The following is a 20,655-nucleotide window of genomic DNA, read 5'->3' as shown; positions in this document are numbered from 1 at the left end:
GGGGTTCCGAACTATTTGTTGTTGGAGGTTTTCAGAGAAAATAGGATATCTTGTCATGCCTATGATTAACAAAACTGTAATTTTCCCAGTTGATTGTTGGATGGTTAAAGTCTCCACCAATGATTATAGTATGGGGTTCTGTAACATTTTTGGTTACATCAAGAGGTGAGTCTGGAGGGCGATAGAAGGATCCATTACCACGTCTTGCCCAATCAGTCTTGCATGCAGCTTTAATTTCTATCTCGATGGATCTGAGTTTCTTGTCTACTGTGGCAAATACACCACTTCTAGTTCCCAGTAGCCTATCCTTTCAATAAAAACTTAAATTTTCCCCAAAAATCTCACTCCTATCAATTTCAGGTTTCAACCAGCATTTTAGTATTATGTGAGATTCACTGCTTTTCAGGAGTACTTTAAACTCTGTCATTTTGTCGTGAATGCTTTGGCAGTGATTTTAATACTCTCACTTGTGTGGGACAGAATGTCAATCCAACGGGCCCGGGTTCGATTCCCGGTTGGGTCGGAGATTTTCTCCGCTCAGGGACTTGGTGTTGTGTTGCCCTAATCATCATCATTTCATCCCCATCGACGCGCAAGTCGCCGCACTGGCGTCAAATCGAAAGACTTGCACCAGGCGAACGGTCTACCCGACGGGAGGCCCTTGTCACATGACATTATTATTATTATGGACTGGTTGGAGAGTTGCCTAATGTAAAAAGCTCTGTGTGCACTTCTCACACAGTCAACTACCTAAATAGCAGTATCTGATGTTTAGTGCACATCTAACCTATTTATGGGGACCCTACAGTTCTTAACCCTATGTCACAATTCAGGAAGTTACAACCAAGCTTGTCACAGACCTCTCAAATTCTGTGGTTCAGCCCCTCCACTCACCTCAGAACCAGGAGGCCATGATCAGTTCTGGTGACAAAGCCACAGGTTGTGAGCTTCATTGAAACTCCGTGTGCAAGGCTGGCTTTCTCAACCTTCTCTGACAGTCACTGGAATGATCCAAGAATGACCTCAGGACCCAGATAATGGGCATCATTTGTTCCAATGTGCACCATAATCTGTAGGTGGTTGCACCCTGTTCCCTCAGTTGCTGCCAGAATAGCCTCTTCAATGTGTTTAATGAAGCCCCCAGGCATACACAATGAGAACACCTTGTGTTTGTTCCTGCCCTTGCTGTCATTTCAGTAATAGATACCATTATTTGTCATATGTTTGAACTACCGATGATTAATAGACACCTCCCCTTTTGTGTTTGCCTCTTCTTGACATGGGACAAATCAAGTTTCCCCAAAACAGCTGAAGTGAGTCCTATTGGCTCAGATTCAGTGAAAGATATCACCATGAACATGTTGGTTATGGTGATCAGTATTACAACATGGGTCCTTGCTTGTCCCTGTCTACCCTGTACAAGTCACCCAGATCTATCGTTGACACACCACTTGCATTCAAGTGGAAGAGTAATGGCAGATCCTGTACTTCCTGTAAAGGAGACAGGATCCACAGGAGTGGATAGTACTTGAGGTATTTGTGGTACCACAGGTACATGACTCTTGTGAGCTCATTCAGCACACTGATTCTCAGCAGCTGCCAATTGTTTGGCAATAGTCAGGATGATTACCAGCTGCTTATGAATGTCAGTTAACTCATTCCTTGTTTGGGACTAACATTCACAGTGGGGTTACACTGTGGTTGGTGCAATGTTTTACAGAGTAGTTTAACAAATGCTTTAAACTAAAATACCATGGTACATTAATTTCTTTTACATCTTGTATTGCAGATATGCCAGTCGCTGTTCAGCTGCATTGGTTTTTATCATATTCTAGGAACTAAATATAACAATTTCTTGATCATCAAAGAAGCCCCTGTAGGATTTGTCTTCAATGCATTACACAAATTCTCACTTCTTGCTTGTACTGAATGAATCTTCTGTTTTTTAAGGTGAATTACCTTGAAGGAGAGTTCTATAAGACAATATGGAGTGAAAATATGCTAACTAAGCCAACAACCCAGCCTTTAGGTTAACATAGGAGATACTTAAGAGTACAACACATACCAAACTCAGCTTTTTGACTAGCTTAGTATGTATTTACGTAATTTTAGTTTGTTATCCAGCTGAAATCCAAGGAATTTTACTCACAGTATTTTGGTTAGGGTTGACTGTTAATCTCTGCTTTTGGTACTAGCAAGTCATTTTTGTTGTAAACTGTTTGTTACAGGCCTCTGTGAGGTTAAGACTTAAACTGTTCACTTTGAACTATTTGTACACTTCTTCAACTGTCATTTGGTCTGTGTCTGGTAAGGCTGAGTTCGAGCCTTTGATTAGTATATTTGTGTCATTATAAATCAGTAACTACAGTCTTTGCACCATTTTTTAATCATTGGAACATAAGTTATGTTGGTTAAGAACAGATGCAAATCCAGGATACCAAGTGTGATGGTGCAGTGGTAACACACTCAACTTGGATTTAAGAGGACAGTAATTCAAATCTCTACCTAGACATCCAGATTCAACCTTCTGTGGTTTCCTTAAACCACTTAAGGCAAATTGTGGGTTGATTACTTTGAAATGGGCATGTTTGGTCTCCTTCCCCATATATTTGTACTTTGAGCTTGTGTTCTGTCTCTGATGATTTTTATCATCAATAGAACATTAAACACTAACATGCCTTCCTTTAGAGCCCAGTAATAAATCTTGTGGGACTCCATATGTTTCATTTCCTTATTCTGAATTTAGTTTTACCACTGTAATACAGTCTGTCAGTGGGATGGTCTGTTTTTTTGTAATAGAGGCAAGACACTGTCCATGTGAGAGGGAGACTGTTAATCCGAAGTGGAACTTTGTGGTTCATACAGTCAGAAGCTTTGGTAAGGCCACAAGATATTGCCGTCAGGAAAAGTTTTCAATATTCTGTGATATGCAAAATATTTCAGGACTGCAGGCAACCTGTGATGTAATGAGGCCTTATCTTAATAGATAACAAGAGCTGTTTAAGGATTAGATATAATTTTGCACTCTGCAAGTTCCTAAATGCAGCAATTGCTGCTGAGATTATCCATAACGTATAGTACCATAGATGAGAGTTTCCTGAACTGTGTTCTGCAGAACACTGTCATTCCATGGTAAGTGAATAGGTGCTCCATGAGGAACTCCTAATAACATGGTTTTTTTTCTGATATTTATTCCTTATTTTTTAAAAATTTTATTATGGATTCTGTGTTATTAAACTTCAAGTAATCACTGAATATAACAAGCTTTTAAATTTTTCAAAATTTTATTTATTTTATTAAAGTTCAAAATAAACAAAGTGTTCCATCAGAGTGCCAGAATTCTCTGTGATCTGTCAGAGGAAAAGTTTGGGAACCCCTGCCATAGAAAAAGAGTGATAACTGGGTCACATCATATATGCCATTCATTCAGTATACTGGTCAAAAACATACCAGAAACAAAATGTGCATAGAACCACAGCATGTGAATAATGCAGATCAGTGTATGGTTCTGGGAGTGGGTCACAGTGACTCCCCCTCCCCATCTACAACTAAATGGAGCTTGCTGTCAAACCCACTTATAACTTGCTAAGCTGCTTAAGATAACTGTAATAATAATAATAATAATAATAAAATGTTTAAATATAATAATAATAAATATCTACATTTATACTCCGCAAGCCACCCAACAGTGTGTGGCGGAGGGCACTTTACGTGCCACTGTCATTACCTCTCTTTCCTGTTCCAGTCACATATGGTTCGCGGGAAGAACAACTGCTGGAAAGCCTCCGTGCGCGCTCAAATCTCTCTAATTTTACATTCATGATCTCCTCTGGAGGTATAAGTAGGGGGAAGCAATATATTCGATACCTCATCCAGAAACGCACCCCTCGAAACCAGGACAGCAAGCTACACCGCGATGCAGAGCACCTCTCTTGCAGAGTATGCCACTTGAGTTTGCTATACATCTCCGTAATGTTATCACGCTTACCAAACAACCCTGTGACGAAACGCGCCGCTCTTCTTTGTATCTTCTCTATCTCCTATGTCAACCCGACCTGGTACATATCCCACACTGATGAGCAATACTCAAGTATAGGTCGAACGAGTGTTTTGTAAGCCACCTCCTTTGTTGATGGACTACATTTTCTAAGGACTCTCCCAATGAATCTCAACCTGGCACCCGCATTACCAACAATTAATTTTATATCATCATTCCACTTCAAATCGTTCCGCACACATACTCCCAGATATTTTACAGAAGTAACTGCTACCAGTGTTTGTTCCGCTATCATATAATCATACAATAAAGGATCATTCTTTCTATGTATTCGCAATACATTACATTTGTCTATGTTAACGGTCAGTTGCCACTCCCTGCACCAAGTGCCTATCCACTGCAGATCTTCCTGCATTTCGCTGCAATTTTCTAATGCTGCAACTTCTCTGTATACTACAGCATCATTCGCGAAAAGCTGCATGGAACTTCCGACACTATCTACTAGGTCATTTATATATATTGTGAAAAGCAGTGGTCCCATAACAGTTCCCTGTGGCATGCCAGAGGTTACTTTAACGTCTGTAGACGTCTCTCCATTGAGAACAACATGCTGTGTTCTGTGCACTAAAAACTCTTCAATCCAGCCACACAGCTGGTCTGATATTCCGTAGGCTCTTACTTTGTTTATCAGGCGACAGTGCGGAACTGTATTGAACGCCTTCCAGAAGTCAAGGAAAATGGCATCTACCTGGGAGCCTGTATCTAATATTTTCTGGGTCTCATGAATGAATAAAGCGAGTTGGGTCTCACATGATTGATTCCTACAGAGTAGATTCTGGGTTTCCAGAAATGACATGATACGCGAGCAAAAAACATGTTCTAAAATACTACAACAGATCGATGTCAAAGATATAGGCCTATAGTTTCGCGCATCTGCTCGATGACCCTTCTTGAAACTGGAACTAACTGTGCTCTTTTCCAATCATTTGGAACCTTCCGTTCCTCTAGAGACTTGGGGTACACGGCTGTTAGAAGGGGGGCAAGTTCTTTCGCTTACTCTGTTTAGAATCGAATTGGCATCACGTCAGGTCCAGTGGACTTTCCTCTGTTGAGTGATTTCAGTTGCTTTTCTATTTCTTGGACACTTATTTCGATGTCAGCCATTTTTTAGTTTGTGCGAGGATTTAGAGAAGGAACTGCAGTGTGGTCTTCCTCTGCTCAACAGCTTTGGAAAAAGGTGTTTAGTATTTCAGCTTTACACATGTCATCCTCTGTGTCAATGCCATTATCATCCCAGAGTGTCTGGTTATGCTGTTTCGATCCACTTACTGATTTAACGTAAGACCAGAACTTCCTAGGATTTTCTGTCAAGTCGGTACATAGAATTTTACTTTCGAATTCACTGAACGCTTCACATATAGCCCTCCTTACGCTAACTTTGACATCGTTTAGCTTCTGTTTGTCTGAGAGGTTTTGGCTGTGTTTAAATTTGCAGTGAAGCTCTCTTTGCTTTCGCAGTAGTTTCCTAACTTTGTTGTTGAATCACGGTGGGTTTTTCCCGTCCCTCACAGTTTTACTCGGCATGTGCCTGTCTAAAACGCATTTTACGATTGCCTTGAACTTTTTCCATAAACACTCAACATTGTTAGTGTCGGAACAGAAATTTTCATTTTGATCTGTTAGGTAGTCTAAAATCTGCCTCATGTTACTCTTGCTAAACAGATAAACCTTCATCCCTTTTTTTATATTCCTATTTACTTGCATATTCAGGGATGCTGCAACGGCCTTATGATCACTAATTCCCTGTTCTGTGCTTACAGAGTCGAAAAGTTCGGGTCTGTTTGTTATCAGTAGGTCCAAGATGTTATCCCCACGAGTTGGTTCTCTGTTTAATTGCTCGAGGTAATTTTCGGATAGTGCATTCAGTATAATGTCACTCGATGCTCTGTCCCTAACCACCCATCCTGAATATCTGACTGTCTCAGTCTATATCTGGTAAATTGAAATCTCCACCTAAGTCTGTAACGCGCTGAGGAAATTTATGTGAAGTGTATTCCAGATTTTCTCTCAGTTGTTCTGCGACTAATGCTGCTGAGTTGGGAGGTCGGTAAGAGGAGCCAATTATTAACCTAGCTCAGTTGTTGAGTATAACCTCCACCCATAATAATTCACAGGAACTATCCACTTCTATTTCACTACAGGATAAACTACTAATAACAGTGTCAAACACGCCACCACCAACTGCATGCAATCTATCCTTTCTAAACACCGTCTGTGCCTTTGTAAAAATTTTGGCAGAATTTATCTCTGGCTTCAGCCAGCTTTCCGTACCTATAACGATTTCAGCTTCAGTGCTTTCTATCAGCGCTTGAAGTTCTGGTACTTTACCAATGCAGCTTCAACAGTTTACAATTACAATACCGATTGCTGCTTGGTCCCCGCATGTCCTGACTTTGCCCCACACCCTTTGAGGCTGTTGCCCTTCCTGTACTTGCCCGAGGCCATCTAACCTAAAAAACTGCCCAGTCCACGCCACACAACCCCTGCTACCCCTGTAGCCGCCTGCTGTGTGTATTGGACTCCTGACCTATCCAGCGAAACCCGAAATCCCACCACCCTATGGCGCAAGTCGAGGAATCTGCAGCCAAACTTGATGGTAGGTCAAAACTATGTGCTGGGCTGTGACTCGAACTCGCGACCTTTGCCTTTTGCAAGAAAGTGTTCACCGACTGAGTAGCCAAGCACAACTCGTAACGTCACAAAAGTTCTCCTGTGAAACTTGCAAGAATAGCACTCCGGGAAGGAAGGATATTGTGGAGACTTGGCTGCAGAAGATAAAGGTCCCAAGTTCGAGTCTTGATCAGGCATACAGTTTTAATCTGCCAGGAAGTTTCATATCAGTGCACACTCCTCTACAGAGTGAAAATTTCTCTGTGGAAACATCCCCCAGGCTGTGACTAAGCCATGTCTGTGGAATACTCTTTCTTCTAGGAGTGCTAGTCTTGTAAGTTTCACAGGAGAGCATCTGTGAAGTGTGGACATAAGAGATGAGGTGCTGATGGAAGTAAAGCTGTGAGGATAGGTCATGAGTCACACTTGGAAAACTCAGTTGGTGCCCATGAATAGCAAACACTTTGAGTTCAAGTCTCAGTCCAGCACGCAGTTTTAATCTGCCAGGAAGTTTCGCATCAGCGCACACTCTGCTGCAGAGTGGAAATTTCATTCTGGAAACATCCCTTAGGTTGTGACTAAGCCATGTCTCCGCAATTTCTTTTCTTTCAGAAGTGCTAGTCTTGCATGTTTTGCAGGAGAGCTTGTGTGAGATTTGGAAAATAGGAGACAAGGTACTGGTGGAAGTAAAGCTGTGAGTTGTGCTTTGATATCTCACTCATGAGGACTTGCACACAAAAGGGAGTTCAAGTCTCAGTCTGACACACAGTTGTAATCTGCCAGGAAGTTTCATATAGTGCACCTCCGTCTGCAAAGTGAAAATCTCATTCTGGATAATAATAATACATTGTTTAGTTACAATAAAATATTTTAATATCCTAGTAAATTGTTTGTATGAGTGCTTAGTTCAGCACTTTAACATAACTAACAAAAAATGCAATTTAGAGAAATACAGCATTTGAGAAGGATTTGCCCAAAAGTTGAGAAGTATGTGTGTCATGCGATTGATTTAAGAACTATAATAGCAACAAAACCTTTACTAATTTGATAATGTAATAATTTACACAATATGAAATCAAAGTTTGCAGTCAGTGTTATTAGTATTTCACTTAGCGCTATGATTGTGAACACAAGTTTGCAGACTATGGCTATATGAGCATGTAAATGAGTGAAATGGGGTTTCTGTCACTACTTCCTGCCTTTGTTCACTAAGTCAGTAAGTTTATTTTATTCCTTAGTTGTGAGTCTTTTCCTTTCTGTCTTTACTGACTCAATTTCCTGTTGTTTACTGGTTCTATCTGTAGACTCACAGACAGTGTCAGATTTGCTGGTGACAGCAGTTATGAACATTGTGTGAGTGTTATACCTTTTTGTAGCTGGAATGGTGTCAGCAGCCGACCAGGTCAGGAACCCATTCACATGGGCAGAGTGTCATACAAGCAACTGAAAATCATAGTATGTTAAACATAGCTTGAAATTTCTAGAATTTTATGCAATTTTTGTGATTCTTTATTCTACCTTTTTTGTATAAAGTTAGCCAAAAAATTTTTAAATTAACACATATAAACACACAAATTCATTAACCGAACTCCTGAACTCTTTTAAGGAGGGGGAATCATGACTCCTCCCCCTTGGATCTTGGATTGTGTCTAATTTGTGTGTGGCAGGTAGGCCAACATATCTGTACATTACCTGTTAGATTTTTATGGATCAATGCATTCATCACAAGTATAATTACAGATGCCAAAGTCAAGTCATAATCTCAGTGATACAGCTGATAATTCTTCTTTCCCAGCTAACCTTGTGCCAGATATGTAACAACTGGACATATATGGCATTTTTCACTCGGCAGTAAGCCCTTCCTTAACTCTCAGAGCTTAGCACTATTGAACAAAGGAATTAAATCAAAGAAATGTTCAGGAAATACATTAATTGCCTCCTTGATTTAGATTTATGACATACAGATTGTCTTGTAGCTTCAAAAAATAGATATTTTGTGATGATGCTTTATTTACATTTGCATCAAATTTTAATTGTTTACTTACATCCCTATGAGTCATATGTGGGTCAGTTAATGCATTCCCAGTGATTCAGTTCATGATGTTGCTTCCTTGTTTGCCCATCTGTGGATGCTCACACACCGATTTCCTTTGTTTATACCATAAGGGAGACCATTGTTTTCTATTATGACTTACACATATTCCTGCAAACTCAATTTTACATTAAAGCACTGTGAAACACACGTCAGAGAGTCTTTCTTTTTGTGCCAAATGTTAGGATTTCTTCCCATTCTGTAACTGCATAATTGTATCTGTGCAAATGGTAACTGGTCTAATCTTGTCTTTGCGGTCTCTTCACGAGTGGTATGTAGGAGGCAATAGTTTGTTTCTGGATTCCTCATAAAATGAGTCTTCAAATTTTGTAAGTTGAGTTTCAGAACATAGTAAGCTTCTATCTTCGAGCATGTGCCAGTTTTGGGTTTTTCAGCATTTCTGTGACACTGCCATGGGTCAGACAAACTTGGCACCATTTATGCTGTTCTTCTTTTATATATTCAATATTTGACATATTTGGTATGGATCCCCCACAATTGAGCAATATTCCAGGATGACTTCCACGAGTGTCTGGTAAGGAACCTCCTTTGTAAGACTACATTTTCCCAGTATCCTACCAATGAACTAAAGTGTATCAGCTGCCTTATCAATGACTGACCCTGTGTGATCATTTAAAACAAGTGGTCATTTATTTATATTGAAAAGAAAAAAAAGAAGGCTAACCAGCACATGCAAGGACACCATTACATATGCATATGCATAAGCAGGTCCTGTGGTTTTGAGGGGATGAATTCATCTACAGAATTAATGCAACTAGTCCTGATTCTTGATGAAATGGTGTTGAGAAAATTATATTTACAGTTCTGAACAAAATAAAGAATTTATATCTTGCACTTGTGAGTACTTTTATTTGCAAAATACCATGACACCATAAGTTAAAATTGTTTATGAATATGTAAGTGAATGAAGCACTCATTACAGCACAACAAGGTGTAAATATTAGTATGAGATTGACTGTTGATATTGATCACCTCCTGCCATCTGGCTGTGTTTTCTAACTTGGTTCAGAAATGTGATAATATCGTAAGGAGAGATCAGGGTTTAAAATGGTTGTTCGAGACCGTCCCACTCGAAAGTTGGAGTGGCAGTTATTGACTAGGAAAAATATATACAGCCATTATCCTGGGGTGTAATTCTAAGGCAGGTTTCCAGAACAATCCAACAGCAGTAATCCAAATATATTGACAAACTCTATTAACATGCTGTTTTCGACCATTGAAGATGACATGCCTTCTTATGGGTCTGCGACCTGACTGTTTCCATTCCTTAGTCGTGGTGGCACCGTTTTTCATCCTCTGTAGTACTGTATTACATGAAACCCTTTTGTCCATTTGGTATTGACAGACCATGTTCCAAAAGAATTAGACATTACATCCACGAATCTGCTACACACCCACTTGCTTTCATGAGTGCTTGTAGTATAATACATCTAACTTTGTGCATACAGAAACATTTTTTATATTTTTTCATCACTATGATCTGTTGTTTTCTTGCAGGTATTCAGATGTTCTTCAAGGAAGCTTTCTTGAAGCTTATCGCAACCTGACATACAAACATGTGATGGGACTGCAGTGGGCTGTACATCACTGTCCACAAGCACGATTTGTTATCAAAATGGATGATGATATTGTAGTGAATATGTACAAACTTTCTGAAATAATTTCATATATTTCTGAATCTCAGAGAAAGGATCTCCTTATGGGTTATGTACTTAAGGGGATGGTTCCAGTTCGAGAACCTGCTAACAAATGGTATGTGACCCATGAGGAATTTGGTGGTAATATGTATCCCCAGTTTCTATCAGGATGGATGTACATAACCACACCTCCAGTGATAAATAAACTGCTTTCTGCAGCTCAGAAGGAAAAATTCTTCTGGATAGATGATACTTTTGTCACAGGTATTCTTGCCCAACAAGCAGGTGTTGAAGGCTATAGAAATATAAGCAACATGTTTACAACAGATCCTGGTTATCTGGAGTGCTGTCTCAGACACTCAGATGTGTACTGTGATTTTATGGTTGGTCCAAGTGGAGGTGATTACAGTTTACAAATTAGATTAGCTATGCATGCTAAAAGATGTCGAGATATGGGATCTTGCAAGAACAGAAGCCCTCAAAATGCACTGAGAAGGACCTGTGTAAATAAGGGAAGGCAGCAGCTACCTCTTTCTGGTGGACAAGGCTATGTCGCTGAAGTAAAAATAGGTTGATTTTTTTCAGTGGAAGTGTAGGTTCACTGATGGATTTTCAATTAACTGATACAAACAGATCTATTTTACTGAGTTTCTGGCTTGATGCTATTGTAGTGTGTGTATTTTAATAATGGATATAAGATATCTGTATATGCATACTAATATTTTGTCATGAAATATATTTTATACAATTTTACATAACATAATCAATAATTCTCATTCATGTACCTTTACTTGCAAAGGGAAAAAAAATGCACATATAGAGAGAAAACATACATCTAGATTAAAAAATTGTAGTTAACTGATGGCAGCAGACTGACAAAGATGGACAATGTCTGGACATACTGATAGATGTGCCACGTGAAAATACATTTTATTCAATACAAGATACAATGGTTAATTATATAACCCAATTGTAAGCTGCAAGTGACGTAATATATATTTATTCAGAGTGCAAAGACAGCACCAGTAAGCAAATAATCTACACTGCACATATAATATAACCGACAATTTGCTGTCCATATCCTTCTGCCACTCCTTTCCAAGTCCCCTTAAATGTAATAAAGGGTGTGACAGTGGAAAGTTGTGCATCTGGTGTGCACATGGAATCACATATAAATAAAATGTTGGTGTTAATCACCGACACAGACCTGTTGAATGTCGCAGCTGGTGCAGGTGCTGGCTTCAGGCTGTCAATGTATTTGGCGATGGAAATGCCATCGGTGATAATATATAACGTTCTGTCATGGCATGCCAGTAATATATATGATGCTTAAAGAGGATTTAAAATGGCATCGTGTTTGATGATTCCAGGACTGTAAGTCACAGAAAATTAATAGTCGCCAAATGGAATGTTCTTTTAAAACAGCCAGGTGGAGCTTTTATATATTTGAGCATAGATTAACATACAGCTGATGCTTTAATAATATTGTTTGACATGTCAGTGAAGAATTTTCCAGAGAGTTAAAGTGTTTTTTTGACATTGGTAAAGGTCCATTGGCCTCAATACGTACGTGTTAAAATTGTTGACTCAGTGAGGTGAATGTTCTGAGCACAGCTGTAACATGCTAACTGTTAGTTATGTTGTTGTGCTGGCAAGCATTACACTGGCGGATTAATTTCTTGAAATCCTTCTCAATATGTGGCCAGATGAACACCTTTTTCGTTTCAGTTTAGTTAAAATTATTTATTGGTTGACACTCCTCCAATCAGAGTTCTCATTGTCACACCTGAACTGTTCAGCATTGCCAAACTGTCACAGCAAATGGCTAGTCCACTTCCATTGTTTGGCTAGTGTAGTATGTATGTTTTTTTGGCATCATTATTGTAAACAAAGCAGTAAAGCTACATATGCAGTCAAGTGCATTAGAACTGAATCATGTAATCTAAGCATTTGCATTGATGAAGCAAATGAAAAGCACAGCACAAAGTACAAACAAAAGAGGAAGCAAAGGGACAGTGACAATTCTGAGTGACAGTCACAGACGTGATTCACAATCATTAGAAGACACTAGCAACAAGGTATTTAGCTTTGTCACATCAGTTGCAGTGTCATCCGAAATACTGAAGATGACGAAATACTCAGGAGTAAGCAGTTTGAAATCGAATCATTTTATTGTGTTAAGAGATGGTTAAAATGACATATACAAAAATGAAGTGCAATAGCTGTTACACCTATGAAAAACTGCATAGAAAACCTAACACACCAAAATGTCTGCAACATCTGCACCTACCACCAAGTTAATGTGTTAATGCAGAAATTTGCAGCACAAGCTTGCAAGTAAAAATTGAGTGCAGGAATTTTGAGAATGTAGCAACTGTAGACATAAACTGTTTGAGACAAAGATTTTGTACCAGTCATGGACTAAATTTTAACCACTTAGGAAACAGTTTCAGGCAGTGAAAATAATCTATGTTATAGGAGGACTGAAAACTACAAGCACTCACAAAGCAGCATGTAAGTAGTTGCTGACTACAAACGGATTAACAAGAAATGAGACAGAAACATTGATGAAAGCAAAAGTCATTGTGTATTGATGCTTCTACTATAAACGGCAACAGACAATTAATGTAAACACTATTGAAAGGACACTTTTTGACTGAGAGCTAACAATTAAGTAAGGACAGCAAACAAAATCCACCAGCCAGTGCACAAGTGATTCCTGAAAAAATATCATCAGTAGCAGAAACAAGTATGTGGAGAAAAAAAAACTCCATAAAAATCAACAGCATGAGCAGCAGAAAGTACCCAGAGAAAGAGCCTGAAGCCCAGAAGCTACACAGGAAAATCATCACCTGAAACATCAACAGCAAGCACCCACAGAATGTGACTGAGACCAAGAAGAGCTGCAAAGCGGGATGAGGATTGTTTTATGGTATTGCTGCAGAATGAGAACAGATCCAGCCCATATGAAAGTAAAATGGCCTTGTCAGAGGCAACAGATAATGATGATGAGATGATTTTCTGATAGGTAGCAGCATTATTTTTAGTATGGACAGATTACCTATTTCATATACTGACCACCAGAGGCTCTGTTGTGGCTCATTTTGCAGTGAAAAATTATTGTTTTGTTAACTCCTCAAACTTCCATCGATACACATTTCTTCATAGGCTACAGATTGTTGGTAAGTGATCTTTTTTTCAAATTTTGTATCTTTTTACAACTTTATGTACAAAACTACACTGCTGTATGTAAAATGTAGTTCATTAAAGGGTTTTCCAGTAATTAACTACAAGAACATCCCCCCCCTCCTCCCCCCTCCCTTGTCATCAGTGGTGTGGCTTGTATGCTTCAGCAATACAGACAGTCATACTGTAGGTGTAACCACAACAAAGGGGTATCTGTTGAGAGACCAGACAAACATGTGGTTTGTGAAGAGGTGCAGTAGCCTTTTCAGTAGTTGCAGGGGAAAAAGTCTGGATGACTGACTCATCTGGCCTTGTAACATCACCAAAACAACATTGCCATGCTGGAACTGCAAATGGCTGAGAGCAAGGGAAAACTACAGCTGTAGTTTTTCCCTAAGGCATGCAGCTCTACTGTATGGTAAAATGATGATGGTGTCCTCTTGGGTAAAATATTCCAGAGGTAAAATAATTCCTCATTTGGATCTCTGGGCAGAGACTACTCAGGAGGATGTATTCATCATGTGAAATAAAACTGGTATTCCACTGATCGGAGTGCGGAATGTTAGATTCCTTAATTGGGCAAGTAGGTTAGAAAATTTAAAAAGAGGAATGGATAGGTTAAAGTTACATATAGCGGGAGTTTGAGAAGTTTGGTAGCAGGAGGTGCAGGACTTCTGGTCAGGTGAATACAGGGCTATAAATACAAAACCAAATAGGGTAATGCAGGAGTAGGTTTAATAATGAAGAAGAAACTAGGAATGCAGGTAAACTACTATGAGCAGCATAGTGAATGCTTGATTGTAGCCAAGATAGACACAAAGCCCACACTCACCACAGTAATACAAGTTTATATGCTATCTAGCTCCGCAGGTGATGAAGAGGTTCAAAGAACGTATGGTGAAATAAAAGAAATTATTCAGATAGTTACTGGAGAGGTAAATTTAATTGTGATGGATGACCAGAATTTGATGGCAGGAAGAGGAAGAGAAATAAAATAATAGGAGTTTATGGACTTGGGAAAGGAATGAAAGAGGAAACTGCCTGGTAGAATTTTGCACACAGCTTAATTCACTCATCACTAACACTTGGTTTAAGAATCATAAAAGAAAGTTGTATATGTGGAAGAGTCCTGGAGATATCGGAAGGTTTCAGACTGTTTATATAATGGTAAGACAGAGGTTTAGAAACGAGGTTTTAAATTGTAAAACATTTCCAGTTGCAGATGTGGATTTATTGGTCATGAACTGTTGATTAAAACTGAAGAAATTGAAAAAGGTACGAAATTACAGAGATGGTACCTGGGTAAATTGAAAGAACCAGATGTTGCTGATAGTTTCAGAAGGAGCATTAGGCAACAGTTAACTATAAAAGGGGAAAGGAATACAGCGGAAGACAAATGGGTAGATTTAAGAGATTGAATAGTGAAGGCAATAGAAGATCAAATGGGTAAAAAGACAAGGCCTAGTAGGAATCCTTGGATAACACAAGAGATACCAAATTTAACTGATGAAAGGAGAAAATATAAAAATGCAGCAAATGAAGGAGGCAAAAGAGAATACAAACGTTTAAAAAATCAGATTGACAGGAAGTGTAAAATGGCTAAGCAGGAATGTCTAGATGACAGATGTAAGGATTTAAAAGCTTATTTCATTAGGGGAAAGATAGATACCACCTACAGGAAAATTAAAGAGGCCTTTGGGGAAAAGACACTCCCCCATGCAAAGACTGCCCTTTTTTCCCTCTGTTTTTTCATTTTTTAGATTTGACCTACTCTTATATGCCTTCTATTGTGTGTGTTTTTAGCTTCTTCACTGTACAGTTTGACCCCTCTGACTGGACCTGCCGTAACTTTTGAATCACACGACTGATGACCTCGCCGTTTAGTCCCATAATCCTCCTCAGTCAATCAATCTATCTATCTTTGGGGGAAAGAGGAACAGCTGTATGAATATCAACAGCTCAGATGGGAAACCAGTCCTAAGCAAAGAATTGAAAGCTGAAAGGTGGGAGGAGTGTATATAGGGTCTATACAGGGGAGATACACTTGAAGGTAATCTTATAGAAAGGGAAGAGGACGTAGATGTAGATGAGGTGGGAGATATGATACTGCGAGAAGAATTCGACAGAGCTCTGAAAGACCTAAGTTGAAACAAGGCTCTTGGAGTAGATGACATTCTGTCAGAATTACTGGTAGTCTTAGGAGAGCAAGTCACAATGAAACTTTTCCACCTGGTATGAAAGATGTATGAGACAGGTGAAATTCCCTCGGACTTAAAGAAGAACGTAATAATTGCAATTCCAAAGAAAGAAGTTGTTGATAGGTGTCAAAATTACTGAACTATCAGTTTAATAATGCAAAATACTAACACAGATTCTTTGCAACCTTGGGGAAGATCAGTTTGGACTCCGAAGAAATGTAGGAACATGGGAGGCAATACTGACTCTCTGACTTTTCTTAGAATATATGTTACTGAAAGACAAACCTACGTTTACAGAATTTGGGAACGTTTTTGACAATTTTGACTGGAATACTCCCTGACATTTTGAAGATAGCAGGGGTAAAATACAGGGAAAGAAAAACTATTTACAACTTGTACAGAAACCAGACGAGGGGCATGGAAAGGAAGCAGTGATTGAGAAGGGATTGAGATGGGGTTGTAGCTTATTCCAGATGTTATTCAATCTGTACATTGAACAAGCAGTAAAGGAAACCAAGGAAAAATTTGGAGTTGGAATTAAAGTTCAGGGAAAAGAAACATAAATTTTGAGGTTTGCCCATGACATCCTGTCAGAGACAGCAAAAGACTTGGAAGAGCAGTTGAATGGAATGGACGTTGTCTTGAAAGGAGGATATAAGATGAACATTAACAAAATCAAACCAAGGATATGGAATGTAGTCAAATCAGGTAATGCTGAGGGAATTTGATTAGGAATCATGACATTTAAAGTAGTAGATGACTTTTGCTATTTGGGCAGCAAAATAATTGATGCTGGCCAAAGTAGAAAGGATATAAAATGTAGACTAGCAATGGTAAGAATAGCACTTCTGAAGAAGAGAAATTTGTTAACATCAAATATACATTTAACTGCTAGGAAGTCTTTTCTGAAAGTATTTGTCTGGAGTATAGCATTGTATGGGAGTGAAATGTGGGCAATAAACAGGTTAGACAAAAAGAGAATTAAAACCTTCAAAATGTTGTGCTACAGAAGAATGTTGAAGATTAGATGGATAATCATGTAACTAATGAGGAGGTACTGAAAAGAATTGGGGAGACAAGAATTTGTGGCACAGCTTGATCAAAAGAAGGGATCAGTTGATAGGACACATTCGGAGAGGCCAAGGAATCACCAGTTTAATACTGAAGGGAAGAGTGGGGGGGTAAAAATTATAGAGGGGGACTAGGAGATTCAAAGGATGTAGGCTGCAGTGGTTATTTAGAGATGAAGAGGCTTGCTCAGGGTAGAGCAACATGGACAGCTACATCAAACCAGTCTTTGGACTGAAGAACGCAGCAGCAGCAACAACAAGAAGATGACGGTACTCTAATCAAGTGCATGGAGCCCACCGACAAAGCCTGAAAATGTCAAGTGTCAGAGGATATTTTGTTCTACAGTTGAAAAGACACTGTTGGAAAAATAAAATCTCCATAACTTGTGAAGAAAGGTCTTTTTACAGTCACTTTGAAGCACACCATATAATACTTAAAATTATCCCAAATTTGTCAACATTTATTCAGTGTTTCTATGACAATATTTGTTAGTTATGGTACACTAACATTCCAGCATACTTGGTGAAATATTTTTTCACAGTCATTTCCCACAAATATATGAATCATTCACGTGTTGGTTTTTATCCTCGTAAATTTTTTTAAAGTAAACTATATTTCTTCCTTTTTATTTTGTAACCCTAAGACATTCCTCTAATATGAAACTTCAGTCCTACTTGCTGACCGAGGTGGTGCAGTGGTTAGCACACTAGACCCGCATTTGGGAGGACGATGGTTCAATTCCGCATTTGCCCATCCTGATTTAGGTTTTACGTGATTTCCCTAGATCACTTCAGGCAAATGCCGGGATGGTTCCTTTGAAAGGGCATGGCTGATTTCCCTCCCCATTCTTCTTTAATCTGAGTTTTTGCTCCATCTCTAATGACCTCATTGTCGAAGGGACGTTAAAAACTAATCTCCTCCTCCCCCTCTCTCCTACTTGCTTAAAACAGTGCAAATGGGTGCTAAATCACTGGAAAAAGGACTTGGGCTGAATTTAGTAAATGAACAAAAACCCAAGGTAAATTAACTTGACAGCAAATTAGTACATGAAAGAAACTAAGTAATAAGAGTTGTTTCCTTGCAAATATTTTGCAGTTTTGGAAAAACGTATCTGATGTGAAAGAAGTTGAAGAAAGTAGGAAAAATAAAATTTTGGACTCGAGTAGTTCTGGTTTATGGGACTTGTACACACATCAAAAAAAGTTTTGCATCACCTCGGTTCCGAGAGTTCTGGAACCAGCACAGAAAATTGGAGTAGAGATCAACATAAACATCATTTCCGCTGATTTTATTGCTCTTGAAAACCACAAATTGCATGTTGTACCACGATACAGCAAGACCTTCAGAGGTGGTGGTCCAGACTGCTGTACACACTGGTACCTCTAATACCCTACAGTACTTCCTCTTGCATTGATGCATGACTGTATTCGTCGTGGCATACTATCCACAAGTTCATCAAGGTACTGTTGGTCCAGATTGTCCCACTCCTCAACAGCGATTCAGCATGGGTCCCTCAGAGTGGTTGGTGGGTCACGTCGTCCATTTCAATCTATCCCAGGCATGTTCAATAGGGTTCATGTCTGGAGAACATGCTGGCCACTCTAGTCGAGCAACGTCATTATCCTGAAGGAAGTCATTCAGATGATGTGCATGATGGGGGTGCGAATTGTTGTCCATGAAGACTTAATACCTCACCTGTATGCTGCCAATATGTTTGCACTATCAGTCAGTGGATGGCATTCATGTATAGTACAGTCGTTACGGTGCCTTCCATGACCACCAGTGGCGTATGTCGGCCCCACATAATGCCACCCCAAAATATCAGGGAACCTCCACCTCACTGCACATACTGGACAGTGTGTCTAAGGCATTCGGCAAGACTGAGTTGCCTCCAAACACGTCTCCAATGATTATCTGGGTGAAGGCGTATGCAACATTCATCGGTGAAGAGAACATGATGCCAATCCTGAGCGGTCCATTCAACATGTTGTTGGACCCATCTGTACCGCACTGCATGGTGTCGTGCTTGCAAAGATGGACCTCGCCATGGACGCTGGGAGTGAAGTTGTGCATCACGCAGCCTATTGCGCACAGTTTGAGTCATAACACGACGTCCTGTGGCTGCACGGAAAGCATTATTCAACATGGTTGCATTGCTGTCAAAGTTCCTCTGAGCCACAATCTGTAGGTAGCAGTCATCCACTGCAGTAGTAGCCCTTGGACGGCCTGAGCGAGGCGTGTCATTGACAGTCCCTGTCTCTCTGTATCTACTCCATGTCCAAATAACTTTGCTTTGGTTCAGTCCAAGACACCTGGACACTTCCCTTGTTGAGAGCCCTTTCTGGAACAAAGTAACAATGTGGATGTGATCAAACCATGGTATTGACCCTCTAGGCATGGTTGAACTACAGACAACATGAGTCATGTACCTCCTTTCTGGTAGAATGACTGGAACTGTACTGCTGTCGGACCCCCTCCGTCTAATAGGCGCTGCTCATGCATGGTTGTTTACATCTTTGGACGGGTTTAGTGACATCTCTGAACAGTCAAAGGGACTGTGTCTGTGATACAATATCCACAGTCAACATCTTATCTTCAGGAGTTCTGGGAACTGGGGTGCTGCAAAAGTTTTTTTGATGAGGGTATTTAGGTGAAGTTAAATAAAACCTTGTCAAATATTTTACTCAAGAAAAGGGAATGAGTTTCACTTTTTGAATCTTGAAATGGACATTGCTAGCTGCAACCTGCTGTTGCCAGATAGCTGCAATCTGCTGTTAGCACAAAACAAATGGTATTACTGTGTCTGTTTTTATTTTTTAACTATTGTATTACAGTCGTCGAACAATTCATAGACATGACTGTAAGCAGATGGCTTTTAATTCTGAAACTTCTTGTTGTTTAGAAGAGTGGTGCAGTGTTGATATTGTTTATTTGATACTTTGATAAAGTTTCACATGTACCTAAATTTGTTGACTATTGTAAAGTCAAGTTCATTTATTTTATATGATTTGTCAAATGTTTAGTGTTAAGGCAAATTTTTATTTTGTTTTTTCCTAAATTTTTCAATGACATTGCCCTTTTAGTAATACAGAATGTTATTTATTCATTTTAACATATTAAACTGTTAAGTAATTTAATTGTACACATGTGAAATGCGTTTGAGATATTATTTTTTATTTCTATCATTGTTTTGTATTGTTATAGGCCACCTAACCATGAAAAGGGAAAGAGAAAGTGTAGCATCAAATCAAAATAAGAAGAAATCCAAGGAGGAAGGTTTCATAAAAGATGAAGGGGCTATACTAAAGTTCATGGAAGTTTCTTCGGAGATGCTAGAACTTCCACCAGGGCCATCACGTGTGAGTTCTTCTGAGGCTGGTGTTGCTCAGAACCAAGAAGCAGCTGAAATAGTACAAGTACACAACAGTGATGACTTACTGGGATGTGTAATTGATACTATAATTTTGTCACCTTCACCTGCTTCTGATGGGATTGCTGAAATTATGATTCCAGATCAAACTGTAATCTTATCAGCTGCTTCAGACTTTGTCAGAAATGATATTGGAAAATGCCAACCCCCGCTGCTGCTATGGTTGCAGGTTCGAATCCTGCCTTGGGCATGGATGTGTGTGATGTCCTTATGTTAGTTAGGTTTAAGTAGTTCTCGGTATAGGGGACTGATGACCTCAGATGTTAAGTCCCAAAGTGCTTAGAGCCATTTGAGGTTTCCTCTCTGCTATTTCTTCCATCCTGTGTGCTCCTGAACACTGGCCCAGGCGTTTG

The 20,655-nt window shown here is 39.4% G+C and overlaps 1 protein-coding gene across 2 annotated transcripts in view; it reads left to right on the top strand.

Annotated features, from left to right (window-relative positions):
- The window catches only part of LOC126162329 (beta-1,3-galactosyltransferase 2-like), a 31,589-nt gene extending 11,152 nt beyond the window's left edge, over positions 1–20,437 (top strand). Inside the window, exons 2-3 of one of the 2 annotated variants that reach the window (XM_049918760.1) lie at positions 10,278–10,532; positions 20,077–20,437. In XM_049918760.1, coding sequence (XP_049774717.1) covers positions 10,278–10,532; positions 20,077–20,128 — 307 coding nt within the window. In that variant the 3' untranslated portion in view covers positions 20,129–20,437. Of the gene's footprint in view, positions 1–10,277; positions 11,302–20,076 lie in introns of those variants that run through there. The other variant, XM_049918759.1, reaches the window with a different exon arrangement.
- Positions 20,438–20,655: the final 218 nt, after the last annotated feature.

The sequence above is a fragment of the Schistocerca cancellata genome, chromosome 2 (genome assembly GCF_023864275.1).
Source record: "Schistocerca cancellata isolate TAMUIC-IGC-003103 chromosome 2, iqSchCanc2.1, whole genome shotgun sequence".
In the NCBI taxonomy this organism is placed as follows: Eukaryota; Metazoa; Arthropoda; class Insecta; order Orthoptera; family Acrididae; genus Schistocerca; species Schistocerca cancellata.
This window is presented reverse-complemented; position numbering and strand designations above follow the sequence as displayed.